The 25,867-nt window shown below is 61.8% G+C and overlaps 3 protein-coding genes and 2 non-coding genes across 13 annotated transcripts; 4 read left to right on the top strand and 1 right to left on the bottom strand.

Moving 5' to 3' along the window:
• The first annotated feature begins 573 nt into the window (after positions 1 to 573).
• Positions 574 to 12,960, top strand: KANSL2 (KAT8 regulatory NSL complex subunit 2). 7 transcript variants are annotated; one of them, XM_049819007.1, is made up of 10 exons: positions 574 to 626; positions 1,651 to 1,909; positions 2,871 to 3,049; positions 3,578 to 3,692; positions 4,111 to 4,278; positions 5,463 to 5,625; positions 6,407 to 6,503; positions 9,188 to 9,441; positions 11,203 to 11,439; positions 12,354 to 12,960. In XM_049819007.1, exons 2-10 carry the CDS (start codon positions 1,659 to 1,661, stop codon positions 12,483 to 12,485), a joined length of 1,596 nt encoding a protein of 531 aa, XP_049674964.1. In that variant the 5' UTR covers positions 574 to 626; positions 1,651 to 1,658; the 3' UTR covers positions 12,486 to 12,960. The 7 variants fall into 7 exon arrangements, with proteins under 7 accessions (XP_049674964.1, XP_049674966.1, XP_049674961.1 ...); XM_049819009.1 differs by having other exon boundaries at positions 591 to 626; positions 1,648 to 1,909; XM_049819004.1 differs by lacking the exon at positions 574 to 626 and adding an exon at positions 916 to 1,041.
• Positions 6,593 to 6,721, top strand: LOC126046791 (small nucleolar RNA SNORA2/SNORA34 family). The gene has a single exon (XR_007508426.1). It is a non-coding gene; the product is annotated as a small nucleolar RNA SNORA2/SNORA34 family (small nucleolar RNA).
• Positions 12,152 to 12,280, top strand: LOC126046790 (small nucleolar RNA SNORA2/SNORA34 family). Its single transcript, XR_007508425.1, has one exon. It is a non-coding gene; the product is annotated as a small nucleolar RNA SNORA2/SNORA34 family (small nucleolar RNA).
• A 556-nt stretch (positions 12,961 to 13,516) lies between the features above and the next one.
• On the top strand, positions 13,517 to 21,860 carry NCKAP5L (NCK associated protein 5 like). 3 transcript variants are annotated; one of them, XM_049819141.1, is made up of 13 exons: positions 13,517 to 13,635; positions 16,603 to 16,644; positions 16,748 to 16,855; positions 17,283 to 17,351; positions 17,464 to 17,502; positions 17,584 to 17,703; positions 17,802 to 17,915; positions 18,421 to 20,162; positions 20,268 to 20,421; positions 20,524 to 20,602; positions 20,700 to 20,996; positions 21,184 to 21,323; positions 21,462 to 21,859. In XM_049819141.1, the coding sequence occupies exons 3-13, from the start codon at positions 16,754 to 16,756 to the stop codon at positions 21,696 to 21,698; spliced, it is 3,093 nt and encodes a 1,030-aa protein (XP_049675098.1). In that variant the 5' UTR covers positions 13,517 to 13,635; positions 16,603 to 16,644; positions 16,748 to 16,753; the 3' UTR covers positions 21,699 to 21,859. The 3 variants fall into 3 exon arrangements, with proteins under 3 accessions (XP_049675098.1, XP_049675097.1, XP_049675099.1); XM_049819140.1 differs by lacking the exon at positions 13,517 to 13,635 and adding an exon at positions 14,350 to 15,066 and having other exon boundaries at positions 20,703 to 20,996; positions 21,462 to 21,858; XM_049819142.1 differs by lacking the exon at positions 13,517 to 13,635 and adding an exon at positions 16,045 to 16,120 and having other exon boundaries at positions 21,462 to 21,860.
• A 119-nt stretch (positions 21,861 to 21,979) lies between these two features.
• TMBIM6 (transmembrane BAX inhibitor motif containing 6) lies at positions 21,980 to 25,728 on the bottom strand. The gene is made up of 10 exons (XM_049819124.1): positions 25,657 to 25,728; positions 24,044 to 24,147; positions 23,849 to 23,957; positions 23,621 to 23,741; positions 23,454 to 23,502; positions 23,274 to 23,371; positions 23,080 to 23,159; positions 22,866 to 22,966; positions 22,715 to 22,787; positions 21,980 to 22,627 (listed from the first exon to the last, which is right to left on the bottom strand). The coding sequence occupies exons 2-10, from the start codon at positions 24,097 to 24,099 to the stop codon at positions 22,604 to 22,606; spliced, it is 711 nt and encodes a 236-aa protein (XP_049675081.1). The 5' UTR covers positions 24,100 to 24,147; positions 25,657 to 25,728; the 3' UTR covers positions 21,980 to 22,603.
• Between the last annotated feature and the right edge of the window lie 139 nt (positions 25,729 to 25,867).

Here is a 25,867-nt window from a genome sequence, read left to right as displayed (position 1 = left end):
TTTTTAAGAGCGATTAGCGCTGCTGACCTTCACCAGTGCCTCTGCCGCTGGTAACCCACCCCCTGCGGTTTTGGGTATGATTTTTAGGTTTCAGACCCCTGGCAAAGGCCCATCCCTCGCTTCCCCCACTGCTTTTAGAGCCTTTTTTTGGAGGCTGGCTGCTCCCGGGTTGTTGGGCTTTGCAGTGAATCGCTTGTTCTGCCCTCTCCGTTAATCAGTGGGGAGCAATGTCGGTCTTCTGCTGTCCCGGGAAACCGGGAGGGGACCGGATAGAGCCCGGGGGGGTTGCTCTTGTCCCCTGGCTGATGCCCTGGGACCAAGCCGGTGTCCCCGGGGCTACCGGGAGCTTCTGCCTTCCCGGAGCCACAGCACAACCCGGCGCCCTCGCTCGGGGCTCGCAAACGCGCAGACGCCTCCGGTCCCGCCGCGCCCGCGTGTCGGCTTCCCGCCGCCGCACCCTCACGTGACTCCTGGGGGCGTGGCCGGTCCCTGCGAAATGACGGCGGGCTCGGCCAACCGCTTGCGGTATCGCCCCCGCGCCCGCCGCGGACTGGCGGGCGGGCGGGCCAATGAGGTAGCTGGGCGGGCGGACGGCGAGGCAGCAAGGAGGCCGGGGCGGCAGCGAGGTAAGATGGCGGCTGCGCCGCCTGCCCTCGGCGGGGTCTGCGCAGCCCGTCACCGCGATATCTGCGCGTTGTCCTGGGGCCCCTCCACCCCGCACCGACCGGGGGGGGCGGTATTCCATGCACCCACCGCTCCGGTAGCGCTGCCTGGACTCCTTTCGGGAGCGCCCCTCACGCCCGCTGCCCGCGGACAAAATGGCGGCACCGGCGCAGCCGGGCGGCGCGACTGCGCATGCGTGGGACCTGGGCGCGGGGCTGGGTGGTGGAGCACGTGCGTGGGGGGAGAGGGACTGTACCGGGAGCAGGGATGGGCACCGGGAGAAGGAGCCACGGTGCGGGTGGGGGTACTGGGAGGAGGCGATCCTGCACTGGTGCCGCACTGGGCAGGAGGGATCCTGTACTGGGCGCTGTGGAGTTGGTGAGCTGTGCACGGTGGGGGGGGAGGTGAGCAATGCGTCTGTGGGAAGCATGGCGGGGGGGGCGGGCGGGAGGGTTGGGAGATCGTTCCTGCTAAGGAAGAGGTTGTGGGTTGTGGGGGGACACGACAGATGATGCTATGAAGGGATGGGGTTTGTATTGGGCATTATGGGGTTGGTGGGCTGTGTATGGAAGGGAGCGTTGTACCCTAGGAGGGTGTGGAGCTGTGGGATTCGTGCGCTGGGAGGAAAGGGTCCTGTACTGGGGTGATGGGGGTAGAGAGGTATTTCTGGGACATATATCCTCCCACTGGCCACAATGCTGCCAGGCAGCAGCGCTTGTGCCTGCACCTTGTCATGGATGTTACTGCTTGGTAGCTCAGGTGAGTGAGAGGTATTTCATTCTGTGCAGAAATGGGGTTGCTGCAAAGCTAAAAGTTTCCTCAGGCATTGGAAGAAACTGGTTCTATAGGAGCAGCTTCATCTTTTGCCTGTTCAGGGGGGTCAAAGTTTTATTCAGATGTATTAGCAGGTGTTAGCAGATACTGCTGCTCTTTCTTTTTATCAGTAGTTTGTTTCATTCTTTTAACTGGTCTGCATCTCTCAAGCAGGTGTTGGTATGAACAGAATTCGGATCCATGTTTTGCCATCAAGCCGAGGACGCCTCACTCCTGTGCCGCGGCCACAGGAGCCTCTGTCCTGTGCCTTCACCCACCGCCAGTGCTCCCAGCCGCGGCTGGAGGGGCAGGAGTTTTGTATTAAGCACATTCTTGAAGACAGGAGTGCCCCTTTCAAGCAGTGCAGTTATGTTTCAACAAAGAATGGAAAGCGGTGTCCCAACGCTGCGCCCAAACCAGAGAAGAAAGATGGGTGAGTACCACTGTCTCTTGGTTCTCCAGTTCTATAGCATATAGAATTAAAATGGGCAGGAGAAGGTCCTTCTCCTGATTCAGCTGCTGCATTTACATTAACTCAGACAAGTGGCACTCTCTTTCTGAAGCGTTTTTAAGCTAGAAAAAGACTCTGTAAGTGGTGGACACTGCACGGAGTCATCTTGGTCCTGCAGGACTGTTGGGCTGCTGCCTTCTGCCATCAGAAGGTGGCTGCAGCGGTCCAGGTCCTTTGTAAGAGCTGTATGTGTGCCCATGCGGTGCCATACCTCTGCTCAGCCCAGCAAATTTAACTTGCCGCTGTCTGTACTTACGGATGATCCTCAGCACAGATATTCTGGTCGTGTATTACGTGGCCTTGATGACCTGGTTGTGCTTCTTGTTCTCTGATGCGTATAAAATGTCTTGACTGCTATGGATGGAAGGAACTAGAACAGTTACTGACATTCACTAAGCACATCAGCAGAGCACAGTTTCCCTTACGGGCGCATTGACCTGCATTTCATTCTCGGAGGTTACGGGGATGTGGACACTGGTAGTCTTCATTCTGCCCTTGGTTCCTCTGCGATAAAAAGGATCCATCTGATGTGAGCCAGCGTGCTCTGCGTGGAAACTGAGAGTCTAGTGTGGATATTTGGAAGCAGAAGAGCTCACCTCAGTGACTTTATGTAAAAAGCTCTTTTCTCACCCTGCTGCTGTGCCATGTGGCTGCCAACTCCAGTGCCAGAGGTGGCATTTCAGCAGTGGTGTGTGTGGTCTGCGAGCCACCCGGGGCTCTCTGGCATTTCCGAGCTGTACCTGCAGCCAGCAGCTCTCTCTGTGAGAGAGCTGTGGAGGGGATGTGCTTTCCAGGTGCCAGGGAGTGTTTCTCACTGTATCGCTTGTTTGTTTTGCCGGCTGAGGGCTTGGAGTTGTAACAAGCTTGTGGTTTATTCCTGCAGTGCGTCGTTCTGTGCGGAGCATGCCCGTAGAAACGCTCTGGCACTCCAAGCTCAGATGAAGAAGTCCAGTCCTGGGCCTGTAAGCGAGACTCTCCTTTGCCAGCTTAGCTCTTATGCCAAAACAGAGCTGGGCTCTCAGACTGCAGAGAGCAGCCGCAGCGAAGCCAGTCGGATCCTAGGTAAGAATTGAAAGCAAAAACTGGTGAGAGAGGACCTGGATTTCTCAGTTTTGTGTGGAAATGTCAAGAATCCCAGGGGTCTGTGAGTAAAAAATTGTGTCCTGCAAACCCTACTGACTGTAGTCAAGTCACACTGCCAGACCAAAATCCTGCTGGTTTTATTCCCTTGCATTCACAGAGTAGAAATGTTAGCTAGCTTCCCTCTTTGCTGGGTTAGTCTCTAGCGGTGCCTGTCAAATGCTGGCTCAGTGCTGAGCTTCCCATCTTGCAGGGTCACTCGTTGGGGCCAGCCAGCAGTTCATGGTTCCTGGGTAGGCAGGAGTGTCACTCCACAGGAGCTGTGTATTTTGGCCATGCTGAGCTGGTGGGTTTCCTGTTGTTCCATGTCCCTTGCTCACACTGTGCTGGGGAGAAGTCACTCTTGGAAAGAGGCAGAGCAAGTTCACCTCTGTGCAGCTGTGGAGCCGAGCTGTCCTGTCCTAGGATGTAGGACAGTGTCCTACCACTGAGGGTGACTTGTCTTTTCAGATGAGGACAGCTGGAGTGATGGTGAGCAGGACCCTATCACAGTGGACCAGACGTGGCGAGGGGACCCAGACAGCGAGGCTGACAGCATCGATAGTGACCAGGAGGATCCCTTGAAGTAAGTTGGGTGCTGGTGGCTGTCGGCCGCTTACGCATGTGCAGCGTGCGGAGCGTTCTGAGCTCAGTGTTGTACCAGAGGAGATGGCAGTTATGTTAAAGATGTGATGATAATGGACTTTATGCCTTGGTGAGTTGTTAGGCATGAATGCTCGCAAGTCTTGGACCTGATGGTTCTTCTGAGAAGTATCTGATGGTCATCCTCTTTCAGTGTGGAGTGGTCCATTCAGCAGCAGTCCCTGGGTGATCTCTTAACTTAAAAAAACTGCATAAACTCGTTGTTTCTGCTCATACCCATTGATCTGTATAATCTAGCCCGGCTCAGCCCATGTTTCTGATAAGGTCTGTGTCATTTGGTCAGGAGAATAGCCCCGAGGGACCCTTACAAACTTCACCCTGTTTGGGTGGGTGTTTTTCAGGCATGCTGGTGTATACACAGCTGAGGAGGTGGCTTTGATCATGCGAGAGAAGCTGATTCGCCTGCAGTCTCTCTATATTGACCAGTTCAAACGGCTCCAGCACCTTCTGAAGGAGAAGAAGCGCCGATACCTGCACAGCCGTAAGGGAGAGCATGAAGCCATAGGCAAGTACTGGTACAGGTAGTCACTGATCTGTATTCCTCTGGCTGAGGGCACAGCACTTTTCTAAAGCACATCCAGAACTCTACATTTAAAAAAAACCCCAAAAACGTGGGTTTTGCCTTTGTAGAAGCAGATTTCAGAGCAGTGGTTTCTCAGTACGGGTGAAAATTACTGTAGGCCTGAAACTCGGTTAGAGAAGGTATTTCTGTGTCTGGCCTCATGCCCAGAGATTGGTATCATTTGGGTTAGAAAGGTTGCCGGATTTCTTTGCTCTTCAAAGTTTGCAGTGTTGTCAGGAAATGAGACTACAAAGTTAATTCTGAGACAAAAGTTCTTTTTTTGTATGGGATTTCCTGTTTTTGGTTTTATAAACAAAAAAATTATTCATCTGTAAGGTCCTGTCTGTATCAGCAGAAGTTTGTTTCAGTAGTTACACCGGTACTGCTGTAATGACATATTCCTCCTTAGCACAGATGCAGCTTTCCTTTGCAAAAGCTCTTCTGCCTCGGTTGAAATTCTCCCTGTACAGAACATGCTCTTGGAGGCAGGAGTTTGTAGTTTAGCAGAGGCAGAACTGGGTTGTATAACTGGTTGCAAGTATTGCAGTGTAAAGAATGCTTTCTCTAGCATAGTCTTATAATAGCTCATCCTGGAAAATGGCATAATGCAGCTTGGTCCCAAGTAAAAATAACTGAAAGTTTGGTACATAACAATTTTGTAAAACTCTTTTTAGCAAACCAGTAATAGAAAAGCAGATCCCCAGCGTTGCCCTGTAATTACAGCTGGGAGTGCTTACGGGAAGCTTCCAGAATGTGCACAGGGGCAAGCTGAAATTTGACAAACTCCTATGCTGCCTGCAGAAATCGCAATAGACTTTTGAGTGGCCAAATTATTTTAAAAGATGTTTTAAAAATATTCTGTTGGCCCAAGTGCTCCTCATGTGCACAGAGAAGTTGGGATAAATTTCGGGATGGAATCTGCTTTGTCATCTTCTTGTGTAACTCAAAGATGTGCTTCCTGTTTATACATGCAACTCTTACTGCTCGTTCGCTCTGCGCGTTGACATCTGTGCCATTAGTCAGCTGTTGGAGCTCTCGACAGCTGATTTTGGCTCTCGGTACCAAAAAAATTGGAAGGACGTGGCAGGTGGGGTGGTATTTTCTGACCCCTCCCTCACTCCCTGCAGGCAGCAGCCTTCTGACAGGCCCGGAGGGGCTGATGGCCAAGGAGCGTGAGAACCTGAAGCGCCTGAAGTGCCTGCGCCGCTACCGGCAGCGCTATGGCGTGGAGGCCCTGCTCCACCGGCAGCTGAAGGAGCGCAGGATGCTGGCGACCGATGGCGCTGCCCAGCAGGTGTGTCAGCAGCTCGGGGACTGGGTCCGGCTGGAGTTATAGCCTCGCTTGGAAGCTGGGTTTCTCCTCTCGTCCCTTCCTGGAAGTGGTCCCAGGCCGGCTCTGCTCTGGCCCTGCTGGATTGCTCCTTGTAACACCCTTTCTGCAAGGACATAGAGGTCTGGTCCCAGCCACCATCCTCGGTATCCATACGTTGGCTGAAACATTGGTGGTTCCTAGGGTCACTTTAAATGGGCATCAAAACTGCAGAAGTTCAAGCATGGGGTTGGAGAATTTTCTCTTTTGAAAGGGAGGGCTCAGTATGAGGTGGCCTGAATTTCATGACTGAAAAATGTGTGGAAAAAACCTCCTTATGGTGGTGAAACCCAGACCCCTCCTAGACCTATGGGGACCAAAAGGCAGGCGCCTCGCATTATGTGTGATCCTAAATTTGAACCTATGTGCAGCCATTTCTTTATAACTTAAAATTCAAAGCATTTCATTAACTGACTTCTGAAAGTTGGAAGGTAGGTCTGAGAGACCTCATTCTTGGAGACATACTTCTGAGGTGAAGTTCTTCCTATTGAAATTGAGTCGTGCCTTATTATCTCAACTCTGTTTAATAAAAGCTTGAATGAGAAAGATGTAATGAGGAGCTAGGCTCTGCTGGAGTGGAACTGAGAGTTTGGTCTTGGCATGTTTTGAAAGCAGGATGCAAGTGTTGTATAGCCAAGGGGGTTTCTCTGGAACAGAGCTGGACAACTCTCTGGTGCTGCTCTGAGCTCTTTTCTTGGACTTGCAGGCGCACACCACCCGCTCCAGCCAGAGGTGCTTGGCCTTTGTCGACGATGTCCGATGCTCGAACCAGTCCCTCCCGATGACCAGGCACTGCCTTACGCGTATCCTTTGATCTGCCTGTGCTGCCTTGGGCTGCGCTCCTGACTGTTTGCTGGCAGTTTGAAGTGTGTCTGATCCTCCTTTTTTCTCTTTGGCCCTAAATCAAGGCCATCGGTTTGCTGTAGCCGTTGGTTTCAAGCAGGAGCCCAGAGGAAACGTCTCCCGGTCTGCTGGCGCTCCCGTCCCCGTGGAACGACCAATTCGTGTGGGAGTGACAAAAGGCTGGGCTTGCCCTCAGCTGTGCCCAGGCAGGTCCCGCTGCAGCCTTCCTGCAGTATGTTGGCCGATCCAGAGCATCCGAATGGGGTGGCCAGTTCACTTGGAAGTGACAGGGGAACCTCACGAAACCTGAGGGAGGCATGAGCTAATTTCTGGCCATATTGAGGGAGGGTAGAAGCAAGTCTGCTCTCTTCTTGGCTACCAGTGCTGAGTGCCAACAGCTGACCTGAGCAGGGTCTGTGAGCTCTTGGTATGAGTCCAGCTGTGAGGAATGTCTGTCAGAAGGGGTATCTGACTGCTGAAGCATGTGCTTAGTGATTTTTTTTTTTTTGGGAGGATCTGAATGAGGGAGTAGTTCCTAGCCTGTTTGGGGCTGCCATGGACCAGCTCAGTCTCCTTTGATCCCTTGAAAGGTTCGCACATGTGTGTGAACAGCCTTGAGCTGTTTGATTTCCCGAAACAGCCTTGGCTCTTTGAGAGCCAGCACTGAAATTTCCACTGGGATCCCCCCAGCTCAGGGATCATTGCCCCAACATGGGATCTGCAAACAGAGCATTGCCCTGGGTTCATCTGCACAGCTCTTGTCTAGGCGGGATTGGGTGGATGTGTCCAGGAGCAGGTTTGGATTGTGTCGGAGCTGTGTTAGCAGCTGTTGCTGGTGTGAGTCAGGAGAAGCTCCGGTGCTGGGTCCCAGAGCAGAGCTGGCAGCCAGGGGGAGGATGAGCTCTTCATTTTGTTTTGAGCTTTTTGTTTTGTTACTGAAGTTGGCAGACTTGACTCCAGCTATGCGCAGGGAGTAGGAAGCTGCCTTTGTTTCTCTCTAGTGACCATATACTTCAAAATAAAGACAGGGTAGATACCTTTAAAACGGTTTGAGCAAGTTGCTGTTTGCAGCTGGCTCGCTTTGAGCAGGGCAGGCCGAGAAGGGAGTGGAAAAAGCGAGGTTTGATTTCCTTATGTCTGAGCTGTCAGCTGACTTTCACTGACACAAACAAGATTTTACTTTGGTTAGCCCTGCTGAGCTGATAACATCTGCAGTCTGCTCTGCTTTGTGCATTGTTGGGAGGCTCTTGGGCTTTGTTTGCTTTTCAGGAGCTGGATTGTTTGTGACAATGCATTAAAGGGGCCGAACCCAGCTGGGCTGTTGGGCTCCAGGTGGAGCGTGTGATTTTGTCATCTTGGCAATCCATGCTTTTTGGCTACCAATAAAGTCAGTGCTTGATCTGGGAGTCATTCAGAGAGATTAAAATCTGGCTTCCCCACCCTGCTGTTCATACAGAGACGCTTTCCTCACCACATCTGCCCTCGGGTGTCTGAGAGATCTGGCTCCTCTGGGCTGGGCTCTGTACCGTTGCTGCTAGCACAGATTATGGGCTCTCCACAGCCTGCTGGGAAATCGTATCGGTGCCTTCACAGCTGCCTTAGTGCAGGGAGGAGAGGAGGAAAGGATAAATCTGAAACCGTGACAGCTTAAGAAACTGGGTTAAAATTGGTACCTTTTGCCAGTTCACGTGGGTTTGGAAGTTCAGGAGCTTTTCTACTCTCCCTTACATGCTGCGCTGTGTGAGGAGGAAACCACGGCGTGAACTCCACAAACATCGAGAATGGCTGGGCAGTTACTTGGGTGGGTTTGATATTGAGGTATCTGATGTGAAAGACATGATCCACACCTGAAATCTGCTTTGGCCCCAACTCCAGATTGTCACTTGCATGGAGATTGTGCCTCACTGCTCACTTGGTGACATAATCTCCACTGTTCCTTGCAGCAGTAAGTAGAAACTTCATGACTATCAGTAAAACATTGTTTATGAAGACCCTCATGCAGCCTCAGCGGTGGGTCCGTCTGTAGTTTCGCAGGGCTCTTGGACGAGGATGGGATTTGGTCTGTAGCTAGTCTCTGCTGGTGGATTGCTCTGCAAGTGCGATGCAATTGGAGCAGGGTTTCTGTTTGTGATTAAAGGCAGGAAATCCCATTTACACCTCTGGCAGGAATAGGTTTTCCATTGGGAAGGAAAATGCACTGGGAAGATAGAAATACCGGAACTAAACTCCTGGCTGTGGAAAAAGCATTGTGTGTGCTCGTATCTCCGCTGCGTGTTAGATGTTAAGGCTTTGTGCAGATGCCTCTTAAATGGATGTCTGCAAATAAAAGTAAGCCTGTGCATTTGTAATATCTTCCATCTGAGGATCTGCGAGTAGTGCTTTAAAGGGATCCAACTACATCTCCCAGCCCCCACTGGGAAGCTGTTGCTGTTGTCCTTGTTTTCCATCGTGCAAGTAACATTGGCCCACATCGCTGGGCAGTCAGGATGCAACTCTGGGGTCTGGACTCCTGACCTTGGAGAAACATGGGGGTTTTAACACTGTTTGCTGGAGGGTGGCTGGGTGTGTGAGGAGCATTTATGCCTCTGGATGTGTGTCTGTAGCTTGTCTGCCATGCAGGTTTCCCTTGACCGCATCTTCCCAGACATCTGTCAGGATGCTAATCAGACTCTGTTCAAACCATGTCAAGGCTCTGAGGAAGTGCCCTGCAACAAGCCAGTGCCCGTGAGCCTCTCGGAGGATCCGTGCTGCCCGCTCCACCTCCGTTTGCCTCCGCAGATGTACGTACCCGAGCAGGTGCTGGCTGTCCCTGAGGAGCTGGAAGCTGCCCCCACAGATCTGTACTTGAGTGCTGCTGAGCTCCAGCCCACGGAGAGCTTGCCCCTGGAGTTCAGCGATGTAAGTTGTGCAGTGTGCTTTAGGCCGTGGTGTGCAAGGAAGGTGCCCTGCAGAAAAGCTTCCCCAAATGTTTCTGGTTTTATTTTATGCCATGAAGTCACACTGAAGTACCTGGGGAGCGGGCTGCAGTGCAGCAGACCCGCAGCTCCCCAAGTGGAGCATGGGTGGATGTCATGTAAAGCACTGCCTCCCCGGCACAGATAATGTAGAGTTATTTTCATTCTTGCTGTCTTGGAGAAGGACAGTCTTTTGAAAAACACACAGGAACATGAAAGGTTTGGGAGATGTTTGTTTCTGTAGGGCTGGTTACTGCTCCTTCAGAAGGGCTGTGCTCTCATTTAAATCCGTATTTAGGGGCTTTTTAAAAAGAGGATTTTTTTTTTTCCCCCATCTACTCTCCCATGAGGAATTCATGAGGATTTTAATCCCCAGATTATTCTGATGTCCTGCATGTATGTTAAGCCTACATGCTTAAAATCCTTTGAAATTTGTTTAATCAAAAAAATACCATGGTCATTTGGAGCTGGTCCTCTGAATGAGGTGTCACTTGCTTTAGTATTTGGGTGCCCCCAAGATTCTTGAGCGCTGCTATCAGGAGGCAAATCTCAACCACTTTAGAGTTTGTTGATGGAGGAGGGATTGCCAGCAGCTGTGGAGTCCAGGGCATGGCAGCAGCCACAGTGTTAACACAGGAGAGCAACTGCTGCTGCTCTGGGGTCAGGCTGGGCCCAGCACCCCCAGGGTCGAGGGAACACTCTCTGCCTTCAGTGGACATTGGACCAGATCCTGGCCTTCCTCCGGGACAGAGCCGGCACACCGCTCACTCTCTGTGAAAACAGCCTTTGTGGGAGGTGATTTTTTTTCAGGTCAGAAGTGAAAAACGTAACTGTTTCTCCCCGAGCCTGTCCTTTGAGAGGGTCACCTGCTCCATGTGGGGTTTCAGGTGCTTCAGGCAGGAACCCAGGTGCCTTGCTCCTGCCCTGTACCCTGAGCTGTGCATAGATGGGAACTGCAGACTCCCTGAGAGCCCTCTGTCCTCAGCGTGGAGGGATTTGGAGCTGTGGCAGTGTATGGCTGTGTAGGGCATCTGTGTTTTATCTCGCGTCACGCTAGGCTGGTAGAGTGCCACTCATGAGTTGCAGGCATCTCGCCTTGATGTCAAACGCCCTCCAAAGCCAAAACAAATCCAGTCCTCTAACAATAGCTTTGCAGAAATCCCAGCCTCTCACGTCAGCAGGGTTATCCACGCACGCAGCAGACGGCAGCGAGCAGGGCGGATGGAGGAGTAAGCCAGAGGCTGTCCACTCCCAATATGTTGTCAGGGCAAGCAAAGAGGGTTGCGTGAAATCCTGGGAGAGGGGTGACTGCTCCGGGTGTCCTCAGGAAGGCAGGATTGGACCCTCCTGGCTGCTGCGGGGGTGCTTCTGGGGCAACACATCACACTGGGCTCTGGACCTTGTGCCCCACACCTTGTTTTCAGAGGGAGTGCAGCACTGCCAGCCTGAATCACACCATTTCTGGAGGAGGAGGCTCCTGTAGTTGTCTTTCTGGCTCCCGAGGCTGGAGGTCCTGGGTGCATGGTGCCTGCTGCTCTGCCTTCTTCTTCCTGTGCCCAGAAAGCAGTGAAACAGCCTGCCTGCTCCTGCCCCTCTGCTCAAGAGGGTAGCAGAGAAGGGCTGTGGGGACTCATGCTTCTGTTTCCCACAGGGCTCCTCGGGACTCCTCCTGCTGATGAGCTGCTCCCAATGTTTTCTCTCCTAGGACCTGGACGTGGTGGGTGATGGCATGCAGTGTCCTCCATCCCCTCTGCTCTTTGATCCTTCTGTGGCCCTCGATCAGTCCCTTAGAGATGTTGCCGAGGCCCCCATAGACATACTGGCCCTGGAGGAGCCTTCCCACCCAGGTCTCCCTCTGCAGACGGCGCCAACGGACAGAGGGAGCTCCTCTGCTCACATCTTCTCCCCGGCCACCGAGCCTCCAGCCGAGCTGCCTGTGCAGGTACAACTGGGAGAGCACCAGGGGCTTCCAGCAGTAGCATAGCTCTTGCTCTGGCTGAACCACAGCCCTCAGGGCTCTGGAGGATGTGTCTTCCCCGGGGAGGGGAGGAGAAGTCCCCGTTTGCCCTCCAGACATGCAGCCAGGCCCTGGGTGGTTGCTCTCCCATGCAGCAGGAGTTTGGACCAGTGCTACGCCCACGGTCTGGATGATGTTAGAAGTGTTGAGGGGGTGGCAGCCAGAGCCTGTCCCCGGGGGAGTGGTGGAGGACGAGCAGTCGCCTCTTCTCCGTGGGTGGCTCGGTGCCACCCTCTTCCTGTGCGTGGGACGGGTGTCGCAGGAGCTGTCTGGGACGTGGTGGAGATGTCTCACAGGCTGGGGACTACTGGCTGTGGGAAGCCCATTTTCTCCCATCTGGGGATTTTGAGGGGAGCTGTCATCTTCTGGGCAAAGGACTTCTGCTTTTTGCTTCTTTTGAGTCTCATTTTTCACTTGCAATTTGCTCCTCTTGTGTCCTGCCCGGAGCCTGTGGCTTGCTCTGGACGTGCCCGCAGGGCGTCATCTTTGGAGATGTCCTCAGATGTCCCACCCTGCATCCCCTGTCACCCCTCCAACGCTGTCCCTGCAGTCGAGGAATCCCTGCAGTGCCTCTCCCCTGGTGGGAGCCAAGTGTTGGGGTGGGGGTACCCCAACCCTGGAGCACACACTTCCCCCCCAGGCCCTGAATGAAGACCACCGGTTTGCTGTAGCCGTTGGTTTCAAGCAGGAGCCCAGAGGAAACGTCTCCCAGTCTGTTGGCGCTCCCATCCCCGTGGAACGACCAATTCGTGTGGGAGCGACAACAGCCTGGGCTTGCCCTCGCCTCTGCCCAGGCAAGTCCCGCTGCAGCCAGCCCACCATCCCTTTTCTGTCCCCAGCAGAGTCACCTGCCGCTGGCAGCATGCCGGCTGGGGCCCAGGGACGACAGACGGCCGGAGGAAGCGGCCACCTCCACCCAGACCCGTGGAGCAGCTGCCAACGGGAGCCTGGACCCGGGGTCCGTGAGCTGAGACTGGCTGCACGCAGCATCTCTACGCTCCTTTGCGAATCCTCGCTCGTGCCGAGTCACGGTGGAGCCTGTTGGTGGGACGTGTGTGGAAACCTGCAGGCGCTGGCATCCTCACCCAGCATGGGGCTGAACCGTAGCTCCAGTTCCTCTGCAGGGGTGATTCCTGGAGCAGTGGGGGCTGAAACCCCGGACCCTCTTTCCCCCCACCTGGCCTGCCCTCACGGTGGGGAGCCCTGTGGCTGCCAGGCTGGCCAGGGGAGAAGCCACAGAGGAACTCGGGGAAAGGGCAGAGCTGCTTTCCATGTTCACCGGGGTTTTGGGGTCCTTTGCTGTAAGGAATGGTCTGTGTCTCATATTACCCCCCCTGAGAGGGGGTTCCGAGGCCAGGGGAGAGCTGTGGGCCCTGTAACGTTGTCAGTCGGGGGAGGAGGTTTCCATCCTGCGGGTAACCCCCACAATAAAGTGATGGAGGTGGGTGCCGTGTGTCCCTGTCTTGTGTGGTGGTGGGGGGTGGAAGAGCTGAACGACGGAGCAGCTGGTGCTGTCCCGGGGGGGTTCGGGACTGCCTTGGGGTGATGAACACCCTCCTGGGGAGGGGGTGGCCCCTCTGCTCCCAAACCTCCGATCCTGCTACCCCTGGGGGCCCCCACCTTTGGGGCTCACTCCCTTATTTCAGTCCTTTGCACAAGACCTCAACGGCTGCAGCGGGGTTGGGGGGGGGACGACACCCACCGAGCCCGTGCGGGCCGGACCGGTTCCGGCCCAGGGCAGCGGGGTTCAGCCTGCTCGGTGCTGTATCCCGGTTGGGGGTTGGGAGGGGGGGGGGGCCACCGGGTCCCTGTGGGGCAGTTCCGGGGATCGCGGTGGGGGGGGAGACACCGGGGTGGGGGGTGAGGGGGGAGCCCGAGCCCGAGCCCTGCCCCGGGGAAGGGATGCGGCGGCAGCACCGGGACACCCGCCGCTCCGGGATCCCACCGCCCCCGGGCGCGGATTGGCGGCGGCGGGGGCGCAGGGCGGAGCCGGCCCGGTGGAGCCATGACATCACCGCCGCTGCCGCCGCCGGGCCAGCCCCGGCCCCGGCCCCGGTGCCGGTCCCGGCCACGGCCATGCCGCCCCTCGCCGCCTCCGCCGCCTCCCCGCCGTAGTCCCCGGTGAGTCCGGCCGTGTCTGCGGCGGGAGGGCGGGCGGGGGGCGACGGCGTGGGAGTCCCCAGGGAAGTCGGGCCGCAGCTCGGGGCGGGGGGGGGGCACCGGTAGCCCCGCGGTGCGGAGCGGGGGGTGGCCCCCGTTGCCGCCGTGCAGCGGAACGTGCCGCGGGGGGCACGGGGCGACCCGCCCGGTCACCACCCCCCACCTCCCCTTCCCCGTAAGTCCCCGGTGCATCCCGGCTGGCCCCGGTGCTCCCCCCCGGTGCATCCTGGCTGTCCCCGGGCTGTTGTCCCCAGAACATCCCATGTGTCCCCAGCTCATCCCGCCTGTCCCCGGGCCGTCCCTGCTGTCCCCAGTGTGTCCCCACCATCCCCTGGTACATCCAGGCTCTCTCCCCACTGTGTCCCGGTGTGTCCCCAGTGTCCCCAGTGCATCCTGGCTGTCCCTGGTGTGTCCCCCACTGTCCTCCATCCCACCCGCTGGTCCCCACTGTCCCTCGAACATCCCAGCTGTCCCCTGTCGTGTCTTTGCTCTCCCCACTGCATCCTGACTGTCCCCAGTGTCCCCACTGCATCCTGGCTGTCCCTGGCATGTCCCCAGTGTCCCCACTGCATCCTGGCTGTCCCTGGTACGTGTCCCTGGTGAGTCCCAGTTGTCCTCGATGTGTCCCTGCTACCCCAAGGCTGTTTCTCCAGCACATTCCCAGTGTAGCCCGGCTGTCCCCAGGCTGTCCTTGCTGTCCCCAAGTGCATCTGGGCTGTCCCCGCTGTCCCCAGTGCATCCTGGCTGCCCCAGGAACCGCCAGCCCCTGCAGCCCAGCAGAGTTGGGGGACACTCAGGGCTGTCACCCCATGTCCCCAGACTTGGGGTAGGACCCTAACGTGGGGCAGGCCAAGGCCAGGCCATCGCGGCCACGCTGGGGGACCGTGGCCTGGGTACAGGGGACCGTTCCCTGCCGCGCTGGCGTGTCCACGGCCGCGTGGTTTGGGCACGTGCCGTGTCCCCACGCTGCCTGGGACAGCGGGTGCAAGTGGCTGGGAGGACCAGGGAGGGGGGCCATGGACTCCGGGTGCCCCTGGCTCTGCTGGAGCTGTGTCCCCCTCCCCACAGGGACCCTCATGCTGCCCCTGCGGGGCCCCATGCTGGGGGAGGGGATGGCCACGCCGTCCATCTGTCGGGGCCCCCCCGGCTGTCCCCCGCCGGCAGGACCTGGAGGGGGGGGGGGGGGGGGGAGCTGTGGGCTTCTCTTCCCCTCCAGACAGAGCCTCACTTCCCCCCGTGACGCAGCCGGAGCCGCCGGCCCCGGGGCCGTTTCCTGCGCCGGGGGCAGCACGAGGGGGGCCCACGCACCCACGGGTACCACGGACCACCCCGGGGACCTGCTTGGGTTTGCTGCCGGCCCCGTGGGCTTGCGGGGGTGACAGGGATAACACGGTGAGGTCCGGCCACGTGTGCCGGCAAGGGTGCACGGTGCTGGTGTGCGCAGGGCCGGCGGGGTCTCGAGGTGCGTGGCCAAGGTCACGCAGCCCATCGGGTTGGGGACGGCTGGCTGGGGGCTTTGGTGGGGACGTGAAAAACATCCCACAGCCCCTCTCTGTGCCCAAACAGGGTTGTAAATACTGGAACTCCGGTTATTTTTGCCGCTCTCGTTGCGTTGGGTGGGAGAAGGTGGCAGAGTTTGCTCCGGGGCCGTCCGGTGGCCCCCAGCGCTCCCACCCACGGTGCAGCAGTGCAGGGTCCCCGGTGGGGGACAGGGTTGTTGACCACTGTACGGCCCCCGACCTCGCCTGTTTCCAGCGGCCTCCCTCCTGGCCTCGCTGCCTCCATCACCCCCAGACCCCTCTGTTGTCGTCCCCCCGCCCCGTGCTGCCAAACCCTCCTGCCGGGGTGCCGGGCATTGTCACCGTGGGGGTCCGGTTGAGCCGGGACCGTGTGGCCCCATGTGAACCCCAATCCTTGCCCAGCTCGTGGGGTGCAGGGTGAAGGCCACGGCCTGGGGCCACGGCACGGCTCCGTGCCTGGAACCCCGGTGGCCTCCCCGGAGGGTGCCCAGGCTCCTGGGGGGTGAGGTGGGGGGGGGTCCCTCTCCAAAGGTTGCTGGGTGCCCCAAGGGGGTCCCTCTCCGTGGGGTGCCCTATACCCCCGGGGCTGCCCGGTGCTCCCTCTCCCGGGATGCCCGGTATTCCGGTGCCGCCTCTTCCAGGGGTCCCCCGGTGCCCCCGGTTCCCCCCCCTCCCCCTCACCGTGCCGGCTCTCCGGTACTCCCTACCCGGGGCTGGCGCTGGCGGAGCCGCGCACCGGGGGCGGCGGCGGCCCCGGCTCCTCCCCGGCCGCGGCGGGAAGGCGGAGCCGGGCCGCCGCCGCCTCCCAACAATAGCGCGGCCGGGCCGGGCCGGGATGAAGCCACCGTCGCCGCCGGAACCGGCCCCGGGACCGCGTTGAACGGGGACGGGAGGCGGCAGCGCAGCCGCCGCCGGGAACCCCGGGCGTGAGTGAGCGGCGGGGGCGGGTTCGCGGCGGAGGACGGAGGTGGGGGGGGGGGGGTCCGGGTCCGGGCCCGGAGCGGGGCCGGTGGTCGGGGTCGGCCCCTGTTCCGGCGTGCACGGGGTGAGCGGTGAGGGGAGGCACCGGTACCGGGGGACGACGCCCTGTGCGGCGCCGGGGGGGGGGGGGGAGGCCCGTTCTGCACCCCCGGGGGTCCTGTGTACCGGGTGCTGCGTATTCTCGTGCCCCCGGGGCCGGTGCCAGCCCCCGGGGGTGCTGTACATCCTGGTGCCCCGGGGCTGGTCCCGGTCCCGGTCCCGGGGGTGCTGTGTATTCCGGTGCTCCGGGACCGGCACGGGTCCCAGGGTCCGTGCACACCCCGGGAAGGGGCAAGGGTGGCTGGGCTGCAGGAGGGGTCCCTGTGGCTCTGGGTGCCGGTGCCGGTGGGCTCGGGGTTCCCTTTCTCAGCCCCGTTCTCCCTTGCAGGTGACACTACGGAGGGACGGGGCTGGGGACATCCCGAGCGAGGTAAGGAGGGTCCACGCTGCCTAGGGCCTGGCAGTGCCACGGGCCAGGGGGACATGGGCTAGGGGTCAGCGGGGACCCCGACCTGACGCCTGTCCCCCTGCAGCCAGCGATGTCGGAGAGCGTGGCCGAGGTGCCGGGAGACGGGAACCCCACGGTGCTCGGCGAGACGGACACCAGCCATGAGCTGCTGCAGCGGCTGCGGGAGCTGGAGGTACAGTGGGGGCTGGGAGATGGGGCAACCGAGAGCCGGGACCACCGAGCAGCTCTGGCTGGTGCCGTTGGGCAGCCGATGGCCACCAGACACTAGGGCCACCAAGGCATCCGTGGCCATTGCCTTTGGGCAGCGGTGGTTGGTGCCACGGGGCAACCGTGGCCGCTGCCACCATGAAGCCGTGGCCACTGCCACCGTGGAGTTGGTGCTTTGAGGTAGCCGTGGCCCGTGCCACGGAGCCAGCAGCCCAGATGCCACGATGGAGGGGCAGCACTTTCCTGCCGTCCGTGGCCCTTATGTGCCACAGCTCCTAGGGCAGCCCTGTCCCTCCGTATACGGCCCTGGGTCCCACCAGGCAGAGGAGGGGTCCCCTTGGTGCCCTGGACACCCCACCATGTCCCCTGAGCCGTCCCCGCTCTGTCCCCAGGCGGAGAACTCGGCCCTGGCCCAGGCCAACGAGAACCAGCGGGAGACGTACGAGCGCTGCCTGGATGAGGTACTGGGGATGGGGAGAGCACATGGGACACGTGTGCACACGCGTGTGCCCGGGTACGGGGCTGCGTGTGCCCTCGCACCCCACCCAGGCCCCCCCCTCCTCTGCTCTGCAGGTCGCCAACCACGTGGTGCAAGCACTGCTCAACCAGAAGGTGGGTGTCAGAGGGGCTCAGGGGGGGGGCAGTGGGGGGCTGGGGAGGTCCTGGCTGATGCCCCCCCCCCGCCCCGGCCAGGACCTGCGCGAGGAGTGCATCAAGTTGAAGAAACGGGTCTTCGACCTCGAGCGCCAGAACCAGGCGCTGAGCGACCTCTTCCAGCAGAAGCTGCAGCTCTCGGCTGGATCCTTGCCCCAGGTGCGGCTGCGGCTGTGTCAGTGCTGGGGGGGGGGGGGGGGCGGGTCGCAGGGCAGAGCCCCCTCAAAAGCTTAACCTGGCGTCTTCCTCCTCTCCAGCTGCCGCTGCACCCAGTGCCGGTGCCCCTGGATGCCCCAGCCAGCCCCCAGCCAGGCATTGCAGAGCAGCCGCCCCCCCCGCTGCCCCCCAGCCGCTGCATCCCCCTGCCAGAGGTGAGTACCAGCATCTCCAAACCCCACTGCCCTGGTGTCCCCCTCTCCAGGCTGTGGCATTCCCCCTCCCTAAGCTCATGCTATTGCCTTTTCCAAGCCTGTGGTGTCCCCAAGCCTGTGGTACCCCACTTTCCGGGCCCCTGGTGTCCTCTTCTCTATCCCCCTCCCTGGGTCTGTGGTGTCCCCATCCCTGAGCCCATGATATTGCCCTTTCCAAGCCTGTCTGCCCACGGTGTCCCTCTCCCTGCGCCTGTGGTGACCACCTCTCCGGGTCCGTGGCATCCCCCTTTCTGAGCTCCTCTGCCTGTGATGCCCCCAGCTCCAAACCCCTTTGCCCCCAGCATCCCCGTCCCCAACCCCGTTACATCCCCATCCCAAATCCCATTGCATCCCTCTCCCACTCCTCCCGTGGTGTCCCCAGCGCGTCCCCCTCTCCCAGCCCCACCGTGGTGCTGTGGGGATCAGCACCGGGTGCCTGTGGGGTGACAGTGCACGGACCCCGCAGGTGACCCCGTCGGTGCCGTCGGGTAGCCCTGGGCTCAGCCCCGGCGCTGCCCCCCTGGATGCCCTCTCCCCCTTCTTCAAGAAGAAAGCCCAAATCCTGGAGGTCCTGCGCAAGCTGGAGGAGACGGACCCGCTGCTGGGGCCCCCCCTGGCCTCCCCCGGCTCCCCGGAGCCCTGTGCCGCCCCGGGCTGGCCCCCCTGCCCGCTGCGGGGGCCGAGGGCTGCCGGGGGATGGCGGGGTGCTGAGGGCAGCCCCTGCTCCTCGCCCGAGGAGGCTGCACCGCCGCGGGGGGCCCTGCTCAGCGCCTTGGCCGAGCGGCTGCTGCGGGGCGAGGGGGGCTGCTGCCGGCGCAACGGCGAAGCCCCCGGGGGACCCCCCCGGCAGCGGTGCGGTGAGCACCCCGCTTTCCTGGGGCTCTACGCCCCAGGCGAGGAGAGCCCCGAGGGGGGCTTCGCCCTGCTCTCGCCTGGGGGGGGCCCCAACCCTCTGCCCTCCCCCCCCAAGGTCCTCAAGCTTCCTCCCCCCCCCGGGGCGCTGCGCCTCAGCCCCCAGCTCGCCCGTGCCTCCAAGATCCCCTGCCGCGGCGGCAACCCCGAGGCCTCACCGGCATTCAGCCGCCGTGCCTCCCCCGACGCCCCCCCAGAGCCCGGCTCCCCCGAGCCCCCCGCCTTCCCCCCACCCCGTGCCTATGAGGCAGCTGAGCAGCCCCCTGGGCCACCAGGACCCCCCGCCAGTGGGGAACGGGTGGCTGCCTCCCCCCCCAGCACCCGCCGTGGCACGGGGGGCTCGGCCCCCTCCCGTCGCCCCGGCAAGAAGCCCCCGGAGCCAGGCTACTTGCCCTTCAAGGAGCGTTTGGCCGCCCTGGGCAAGCTGCGGGGGGCTGAGGGCCGCGAGCCCCCTGGCCCAGGGCGGCCTGAGCGGGGCCACGGGGCTGAGCCGCGACCCCCTCCCCGGGGGAGTTTGGGGGGCAGCCTGAAGCACCCCGAGCCGGCGCATGGCGGGGAGCCCCTGGCCCGGTGCTACTCCTCTGGCTCCATGGGTGAGCCCGGCAAGGCAGGGGGCAAGGGGCGACCCGCCGGTGGCAGGACCCCACCGCGGGCCCCCCCGGCACCCCCCGCCAAAGCTGCCCGCAGCCCTCACGGCAGCCCCACCAAGCTGCCCACCAAGGCAGGCGCCGGCAAAACCGGGACGCCGCGGGGCGAGGAGCCGGCGGGAGCCAAGGCGGCGGGGGTCCCCCACAAAACACCACCGGCCCCCGAGCCCCCCGGCACGGGGCCGCCGCCGGGTGCCGCCGGGCACTCGGCCATCGAGGAGAAGGTGATGAAGGGCATCGAGGAGAACGTGCTGCGGCTGCAGGGGCAGGAGCGGGCACCGGCGGGAGAAGCCAAGGGGAAGGCTGCCGGCGGTTTGGCCAGCTGGTTTGGGTTGCGCCGTAGCAAGTTGCCGGCTCTGAGCCGTCGCGGCGATGGCAGCCGTGGCCGGGAGTGGGCCGGGACGCCGGCTCCCCTACGCCGGGAGGTCAAGTTGGCCGCCCGCAAGCTGGAAGCCGAAAGCCTCAACATCTCGAAGCTGATGGAGAAGGCGGAGGATCTGCGCAAGGCGCTGCGGGAGGAGCACGCCTTCTTGCAGGGGTTGGCGCTGGAGAAGGGGCGACCGCGCGGACCCCCCCGAGGTCCCGGCCATCTCCCGGTGATGTACCAGGAGGTGACGGCCGAAACCTTCATGCAGCAGCTGCTCGACAGGTCAGTGGTGGCCCAGGGACCCTTGGGGATGGGTGGGGGAATGAGGGTGGTGGGTGCATCCTCGCCCCCCCCGCCCCGACTGCCCTGATGCGGCGTTGTCCCCAGGGTGGACGGGAAGGACGTGCCCTACGAGAGCCGCCTGGAGCGCAAGCGGGAGCTCTGTGACCTCCGCCGGGTCCCCCCCGACACCAAAGACCCCCGGCTCTGCCGCCTGCCCCGCAATGGCATCGTGGGCCATCTGCAAGAGCCCCCTGACAAGGTAAAGACAACCCCCCCGCCCCCATCACCACCGGCAGCTGCATACCCCCTGTTTTGAGGGGGGACCCTCGCAGCTGCTCACCCTCTGCATCCCCCGCCCCAGGTGCCAGACGTGGGACTCCGGGATGAATTGCCATCGGATGAGAGTTTGTCCGAGTCCGGGACGTCGCAGCACTTTGCCAGTAAGGGGGTGCTGGGGGGATGACACATGGCAGGGAGGGGGGCACTGGAGTGGACCCCCCCCCCCCCCCCCAGCCCTGATGCCTCCCCTTGTGCCAGCAGCCTGCGGGTCACTGACGCGGACACTGGACAGTGGGATTGGGACCTTCCCGCCCCCTGACTATGGAGGGGTCCCCGCCAAGAGCACCCCCAAACCACGAGGCCGCCCCGAGCCACTGCCCGGTGCTGTGCCGGCGCGGCCGCCCGCCATCACCAAAGTGCCGCGCAAGGCCCGGACGCTGGAGCGGGAAGTGCCCAGCGCGGAGGAGCTGCTGGTGGCCGGCAAACACCGGAGCGCCCCGGCGTGCCGCCCCCCAGCACCCCCAGGCCCGCAAGGCCACCACACCGGTCCCCAAGGTCAGTGTCCCACCATGCTATGTGCTGGGGGCATGCAAGACCCCACCAATGGTGCCGGGTGTGCACCCATGCTCACGCAAGGGTGCGATGGGGGCTTGGCACCCCGGCAGGGAGGTGGGGGGTTGCTGGGGGAGACCCTGCAGGTCAGCACTGACACCCCCCCCCCCCTTCGCCATTTTCCCTGCAGATGCTGGTGACGATGCCGGGAAGCCGCGGCGCATCCAGCAGAGCAAGAACTGGACCTTCCCCAATGCCAAAGCCTGCGGCACCGCCGACCCCTTCCTCTGCCCTCCTGGGGGGCTGGAGGGGCTGCACCGTCCCGCACTGGTAAGGGGAGGGAGGGGGGCCACAGAGGAGGTGGGCTGTGGGACCACCTCACCAGCCCTGGGGTGTAATTAGCACTGGCAGGGAGTTGGGGGGGGGGAGCCACAGGGAGCACCCCCTCACCGTGCTGTCCCTCCCCAGGCCCCCGTCTGCAGCCCAGCAGGGTGTCGAGGGGCGTCCCCGGAGGCCCCCCCGCCACTGCCCCCAGCCCTGAGCGCCAGCAGCAGCCGGACGCCCAGTGCCTCGGACGTGGGGGATGAGGGCAGCACGGAGGCCCAGTCACGGGATGGGGGGCACGGCCCCCCAGGGCTGGAGCACTCCGAGTCGCTCAGTGACTCTCTGTATGACAGCCTCTCCTCCTGCGGCAGCCAGGGTTAAGCGCCCCCCCCCTCCACTGGCCGCACTCGCACGTCTTCCGCCCCCCTTGCCCCCATTCCCAATCTAGGGTGTGGGGGGGGTCCCAACTGTCCTGTTCCCCCCCCCCTATGCCCGGCTCTCTCCGATGGTGCTATCGCAGTGTACAGCCCCCACCGCCGGGTTTTTAATTCAATAAAGCCGCCCTCCCCCGGTTTATTTATATATGTTATTTTGGAGCCGCTGTCGTCTCTGCATTGGCCACATCCTGCCCACGGGAGGGAGGGAGGGAGGGGACAGAGAGGTTCAAGTCTTGAGCGTTTTATTGAATCGTCCCGGTGTACAAAGAGAGGCGACAGTGGGATTGGGAGAGCTCGGAATCAAAATACGTCGTCCCCGTGGCCCCACCGGACGGCTCACCCAGCGGATCGTTTTCTTTTCCGTTGTATTTCTTGGCACTGGTGCTAAAGGAGAGGCTCCTCCATTGAGTTTGGCTTCAGAGGGTCCTGCCACCCCACATTGGGCTGGCATAGGGGCAGCCCAGAGCAGCCCGGGTGGGGGGATAATGCCCCAGCTGTCAGTACAAGGGCATGGCGGGCATGTGTTGCCCGTGGGGCCGGGGAGAAACCTCTACAGAAAGCTCACGTGTCAGCGATAACGCAGAGGGACGTGGGCTCTGGGCAAGGTGGGGCGGGAAGCTGGGCTGAGGAGGGGTTGGAGGGGGGAGCCGAACTCCAGCAGGATCCGCAAATTGGCCAGTTTCTAATCAAAGAAAAGCTAAACAAGAGAAAAACCCACAAGGTGCGAAAGCTTCTGCGCTGCTTTTCATCGGCAGCAAAGCGCAACCCCTTTAATGAATCAGAGAAGGGACAGGTCAGGGTGGGGACAGGGACCGGACGGGGACAGCTCCACCTCAGCCTGGAGCTGCTTCACTTCTTCTCCTTCTTCTTCTTCTGCAAGAGGAGAGGTGGCCGGTCACTGCCAGGTCCGTGGCTCCTGTCCCACCCCCCCCAAGCCACACCCCGGGGACCATCACCCACCTCAGTCATGCCCAGGATCATCAGGAGCTCCCGGAAGATGTCGACGAAATCGAGGAAGAGATCGACGCAGTGCCTGCAGGGAGGGAGGGATGTGTTCAGGGGGGCCCGTCCTGTCCCGTTCCCCGACCCCGTCCCTGTCCCCGGCACCCACCAGATGTAATCCTTGTCCCCGCTCTCCGCCTTCTCGATGATGAGCTGCGTGTCGAAGAGCACGAAGCCACACATGACCATCAGCCCCAGGTAGAGATTGGCCTGCGGGATGGAGAGGGGATGTTAGATGATGGACAGTCCCGTGTTGGCATCACTACTGCGAGCTGATGTCTGTCCGTCCTCTGCGGGGTCCTGGCAGACGGGAGGAGACTCACCGTGAAGAGCCAAGTGGATCCCACGAAGGCATTAACCACAGAGGAGAGAAGCATCAGGGTGAGGCCAGAGAGCAGGAAACCTGTGAGGAGAGGGCAGGGAGTGAGGCCTGGCCCTGGCCCACCCGTGGGGTGCCCCCCACCCCATGCAGGGAGCCCCCAGCTCCCGTGGGTGTCCCCCCTCCGGCCCCTCTCACCTCCCAGGTAGAGGAAGCTGCGGCGCCGAGCATACAGGGCACTCAGCGAGAAGCAGGCGAAGATGGTGGCGGTACCCAGAAAAGCAGTGGGGATGATGCTAGGAGAGAGGAGAGAGGGTGAACGGGGCCTGGGGGGTGGCGGGGGGCAGCTGGGAGGGGGGGGGGGTGTCATACTCCTACCTGGGGTTGATGGAGATGCACATCTGCAGGAGGGGCCCCAGGTTGATGCCTAAAAGGACAGAGCAGGGTGTCACCGGAGCCATTTCGGAGCTGGTCAGGGCCCTCGCCCCCCCTCCCCAGGGCTCAGGGTCCCATGGGACTCGGGAGGGTCCCTGGTGCCCACCTACCCGTCAGGAAGGCGAAGCCAGCCAGCATCCCCAGCCTCTTCTGCTCCGTCTCCCGGCTGTGCGGGGTGGCTGTCAGCCAGATCATCAGCCCCAGAGCACCCAAGCCGGTCAGGAGGCTGAACTGTGGGGGGAGAGGCAAGTGGGGGCCTGGCATCGCCTTGCCGGGGCGGTACGGGTGGGGGGGGTGCAAGCACGGGGGCTACCCGCGACACCCCAAAGGCCCCTCACCTGGAAGAGGTGGGTTACCACGTTGATGTAGGCCCCTGCGGCCGCCACGAACATGCAGAGGGCAAAGCTGGCATAGACCCTCTTCAGGTGCTCCTGGGTGGAGGCCGAGCTGCGGACGAGGGGGCAGCGATGAGGCCGACACAGCCCCCTGTGAGCCCCCCCGCTTCAGCCCAGCCTGCCTGAGGCATTACTCACATGTGGGAGAACTTGAAGAGGGCGTCAAAGTTGATGTTTCGGTCGAAGACGTTCATGGTGCCGGCTTGGGAGTGGGCCCACCGGCCGCTTTGCAGGGGTGCAAGCTGCAAGAGGGGAGGTGGGTGGGTCAGGGGGATGCCGGAGCCCTCCTGTGCTCCCAAAGCTCCTGCCACACGGAGCTCAGCGGGAGCCGAGGACCTGCCTGTCCCGTGCGGAGCGAGTGGCAGGAGCTGCGAGCTGCTCGGGATCTGCTGCGCTCTGCGCCGGCCAGGTGCTGGAGCCCTCCTTGCTCAGCTGGTGCAAGCGTTGCAGGCTGTTGCGAGACCAGGGCTGTCCCTGGGGAGGCCCCGAACCCACGGGAGTGCTGCCGGCAGCTGGAAAGCGTCTTTGTGCCAGGCTACTATTAGCGCCCGTAATGACATCCCCAGAGGAGGCTCTGTCAGCGCAAGGCTCCCTGCAGGGCCTCCTCCTTCTCCTCCTCATCACCCCTTCCTGCTTTGGCCCCTCCACCACCCTCTGGTCCGGCCGGTTCGGCTGGTACCGTTTACCCTGGCACCTGCAGGAGTCCAACCAGCCCAGCAAGTGGCACAAGCCGCCTGTCCCCAAAGGGGCGGAGGGGACTGAACAGGCTGGGGCAGACAGGACCCAAGGGGGCACAGGCTGTGGGGCTGTCAACCGGCGACCCCAGTGGAGGGAAGAGCTTGGGGTCTCCTCCTGCTACACCAGCAGAGACCCTTGTGCCTGCTCTCCTTGTCCAGGGCTGCACTGGTTTCATCCCAGCACTGGGATAGCGAGAGCTCAGATGTCACTGGGCTGGTGCCACTGTGCCGATGGGGACCTCCTGGCTCGGCCTCACAGCTCATGATGGGGCAGAAGCAGAGGTTGTTGCCCCATGGCCTCAACAGGGGTTGCACAACGCAATGGGGAAGCTGTCTCTGCCTGGGGTGTGGTGGCCACAGAGGAGTGGGACAGCCTCCTCCCGGGGTGGCAGGCGGCTGTGACAGCGAGTTTCGTCAGGCAGGGCCTGTCCTCCCTGCGGAGACGGCAGCTGGCTCCCAGCACGGCAGAACAACCCGGGCCTCCCACACCGGGGCCCAGGAGCTGGGAGAGCAGCCCTTCACCTGGCACAAGGAAGTGAAACAGGGGCCAGAAGCCTTTCGGTTTTGCTGGTGACGTCCCCAGTCGGTGGCCCGCGGGTGGCTGCCGGGTTCTGCCGTCAATGGGTAACCGGGCCCGTGGCTGTCAGGCGACCTTTACCCACCGGCGCCCGCACCCAGCCCTGGCGCTGCCCTGGGGCCTGCTGGCGACCTCCCGCTTCCCCTGCGGGTGCTTCCCTGAATTCCCCCCCCCCCCCCCCCACTAGAACCAGACGGGGGACCGGACCCGCGTTCACCCCCGACCCCGGCAGCGAGGCCTGTGGAAGAGCTGGGGCGGGGGGGGGCAGAAGCTGCCCAGACCGGGCCGGGCCCCCCCGGGGGTGAGGCCTGATGGGACGGTGGGGGCTGCCCGGGGCCCGCAGCCACCATAAAGGCCCCGGGGGGCGGCGGGGACCCCCGAGGTCCGGCCGGGCCCCCCCCCGCCCCAACCGCCGCCGCGGTCCCCTCAGCCCTCACCTGCGCGGCGCTCCGCCGTCCGTGCCAGGCCTCGAACGGTCCCCACTCCGCCCCGCCCCCCGACTCCCATTGGCCGACGCGCGACCGAGGTCCGCCCTCCGCTTCGCTTTATTGGCCCGCCGCCACCACCTGGGGCGGGCGCCGCCGCCGCTCATTGGCGGCCGGCCGCGCCCGAACGCCACCGTTGGCCAGGCTCTTCCCTCCCCCGCAC

Source organism: Accipiter gentilis, chromosome 16 (genome assembly GCF_929443795.1).
Source record: "Accipiter gentilis chromosome 16, bAccGen1.1, whole genome shotgun sequence".
NCBI lineage: Eukaryota > Metazoa > Chordata > Aves > Accipitriformes > Accipitridae > Astur > Astur gentilis.
Note: the sequence above shows the minus strand (reverse complement) of the source record. Positions and strands in the feature narration are given on the sequence as shown.

Coding starts and splice junctions, on each gene's coding strand:
- TMBIM6 (XM_049819124.1), bottom strand. CDS start 24,099: ATGAACGTCTTCGACCGAAACATCAACTTTGACGCCCTCTTCAAGTTC. Junction 23,742..23,848: donor TGGTAACCCACCTCTTCCAG/GTGAGGGGCCTT, acceptor CTCCCCCCACAG/TTCAGCCTCCTGACCGGCTT. Junction 22,628..22,714: donor TGATCCTGGGCATGACTGAG/GTGGGTGATGGT, acceptor CTCCTCTTGCAG/AAGAAGAAGAAGGAGAAGAA.
- KANSL2 (XM_049819005.1), top strand. CDS start 1,359: ATGCTGCCAGGCAGCAGCGCTTGTGCCTGCACCTTGTCATGGATGTTA. Junction 4,279..5,462: donor GAGCATGAAGCCATAGGCAA/GTACTGGTACAG, acceptor CCCTGCAGGCAG/CAGCCTTCTGACAGGCCCGG. Junction 6,504..9,187: donor GACCAGGCACTGCCTTACGC/GTATCCTTTGAT, acceptor GCATCTTCCCAG/ACATCTGTCAGGATGCTAAT.
- NCKAP5L (XM_049819142.1), top strand. CDS start 16,754: ATGTCGGAGAGCGTGGCCGAGGTGCCGGGAGACGGGAACCCCACGGTG. Junction 17,916..18,420: donor GCTGCATCCCCCTGCCAGAG/GTGAGTACCAGC, acceptor CGGACCCCGCAG/GTGACCCCGTCGGTGCCGTC. Junction 20,997..21,183: donor CCACCACACCGGTCCCCAAG/GTCAGTGTCCCA, acceptor TTTTCCCTGCAG/ATGCTGGTGACGATGCCGGG.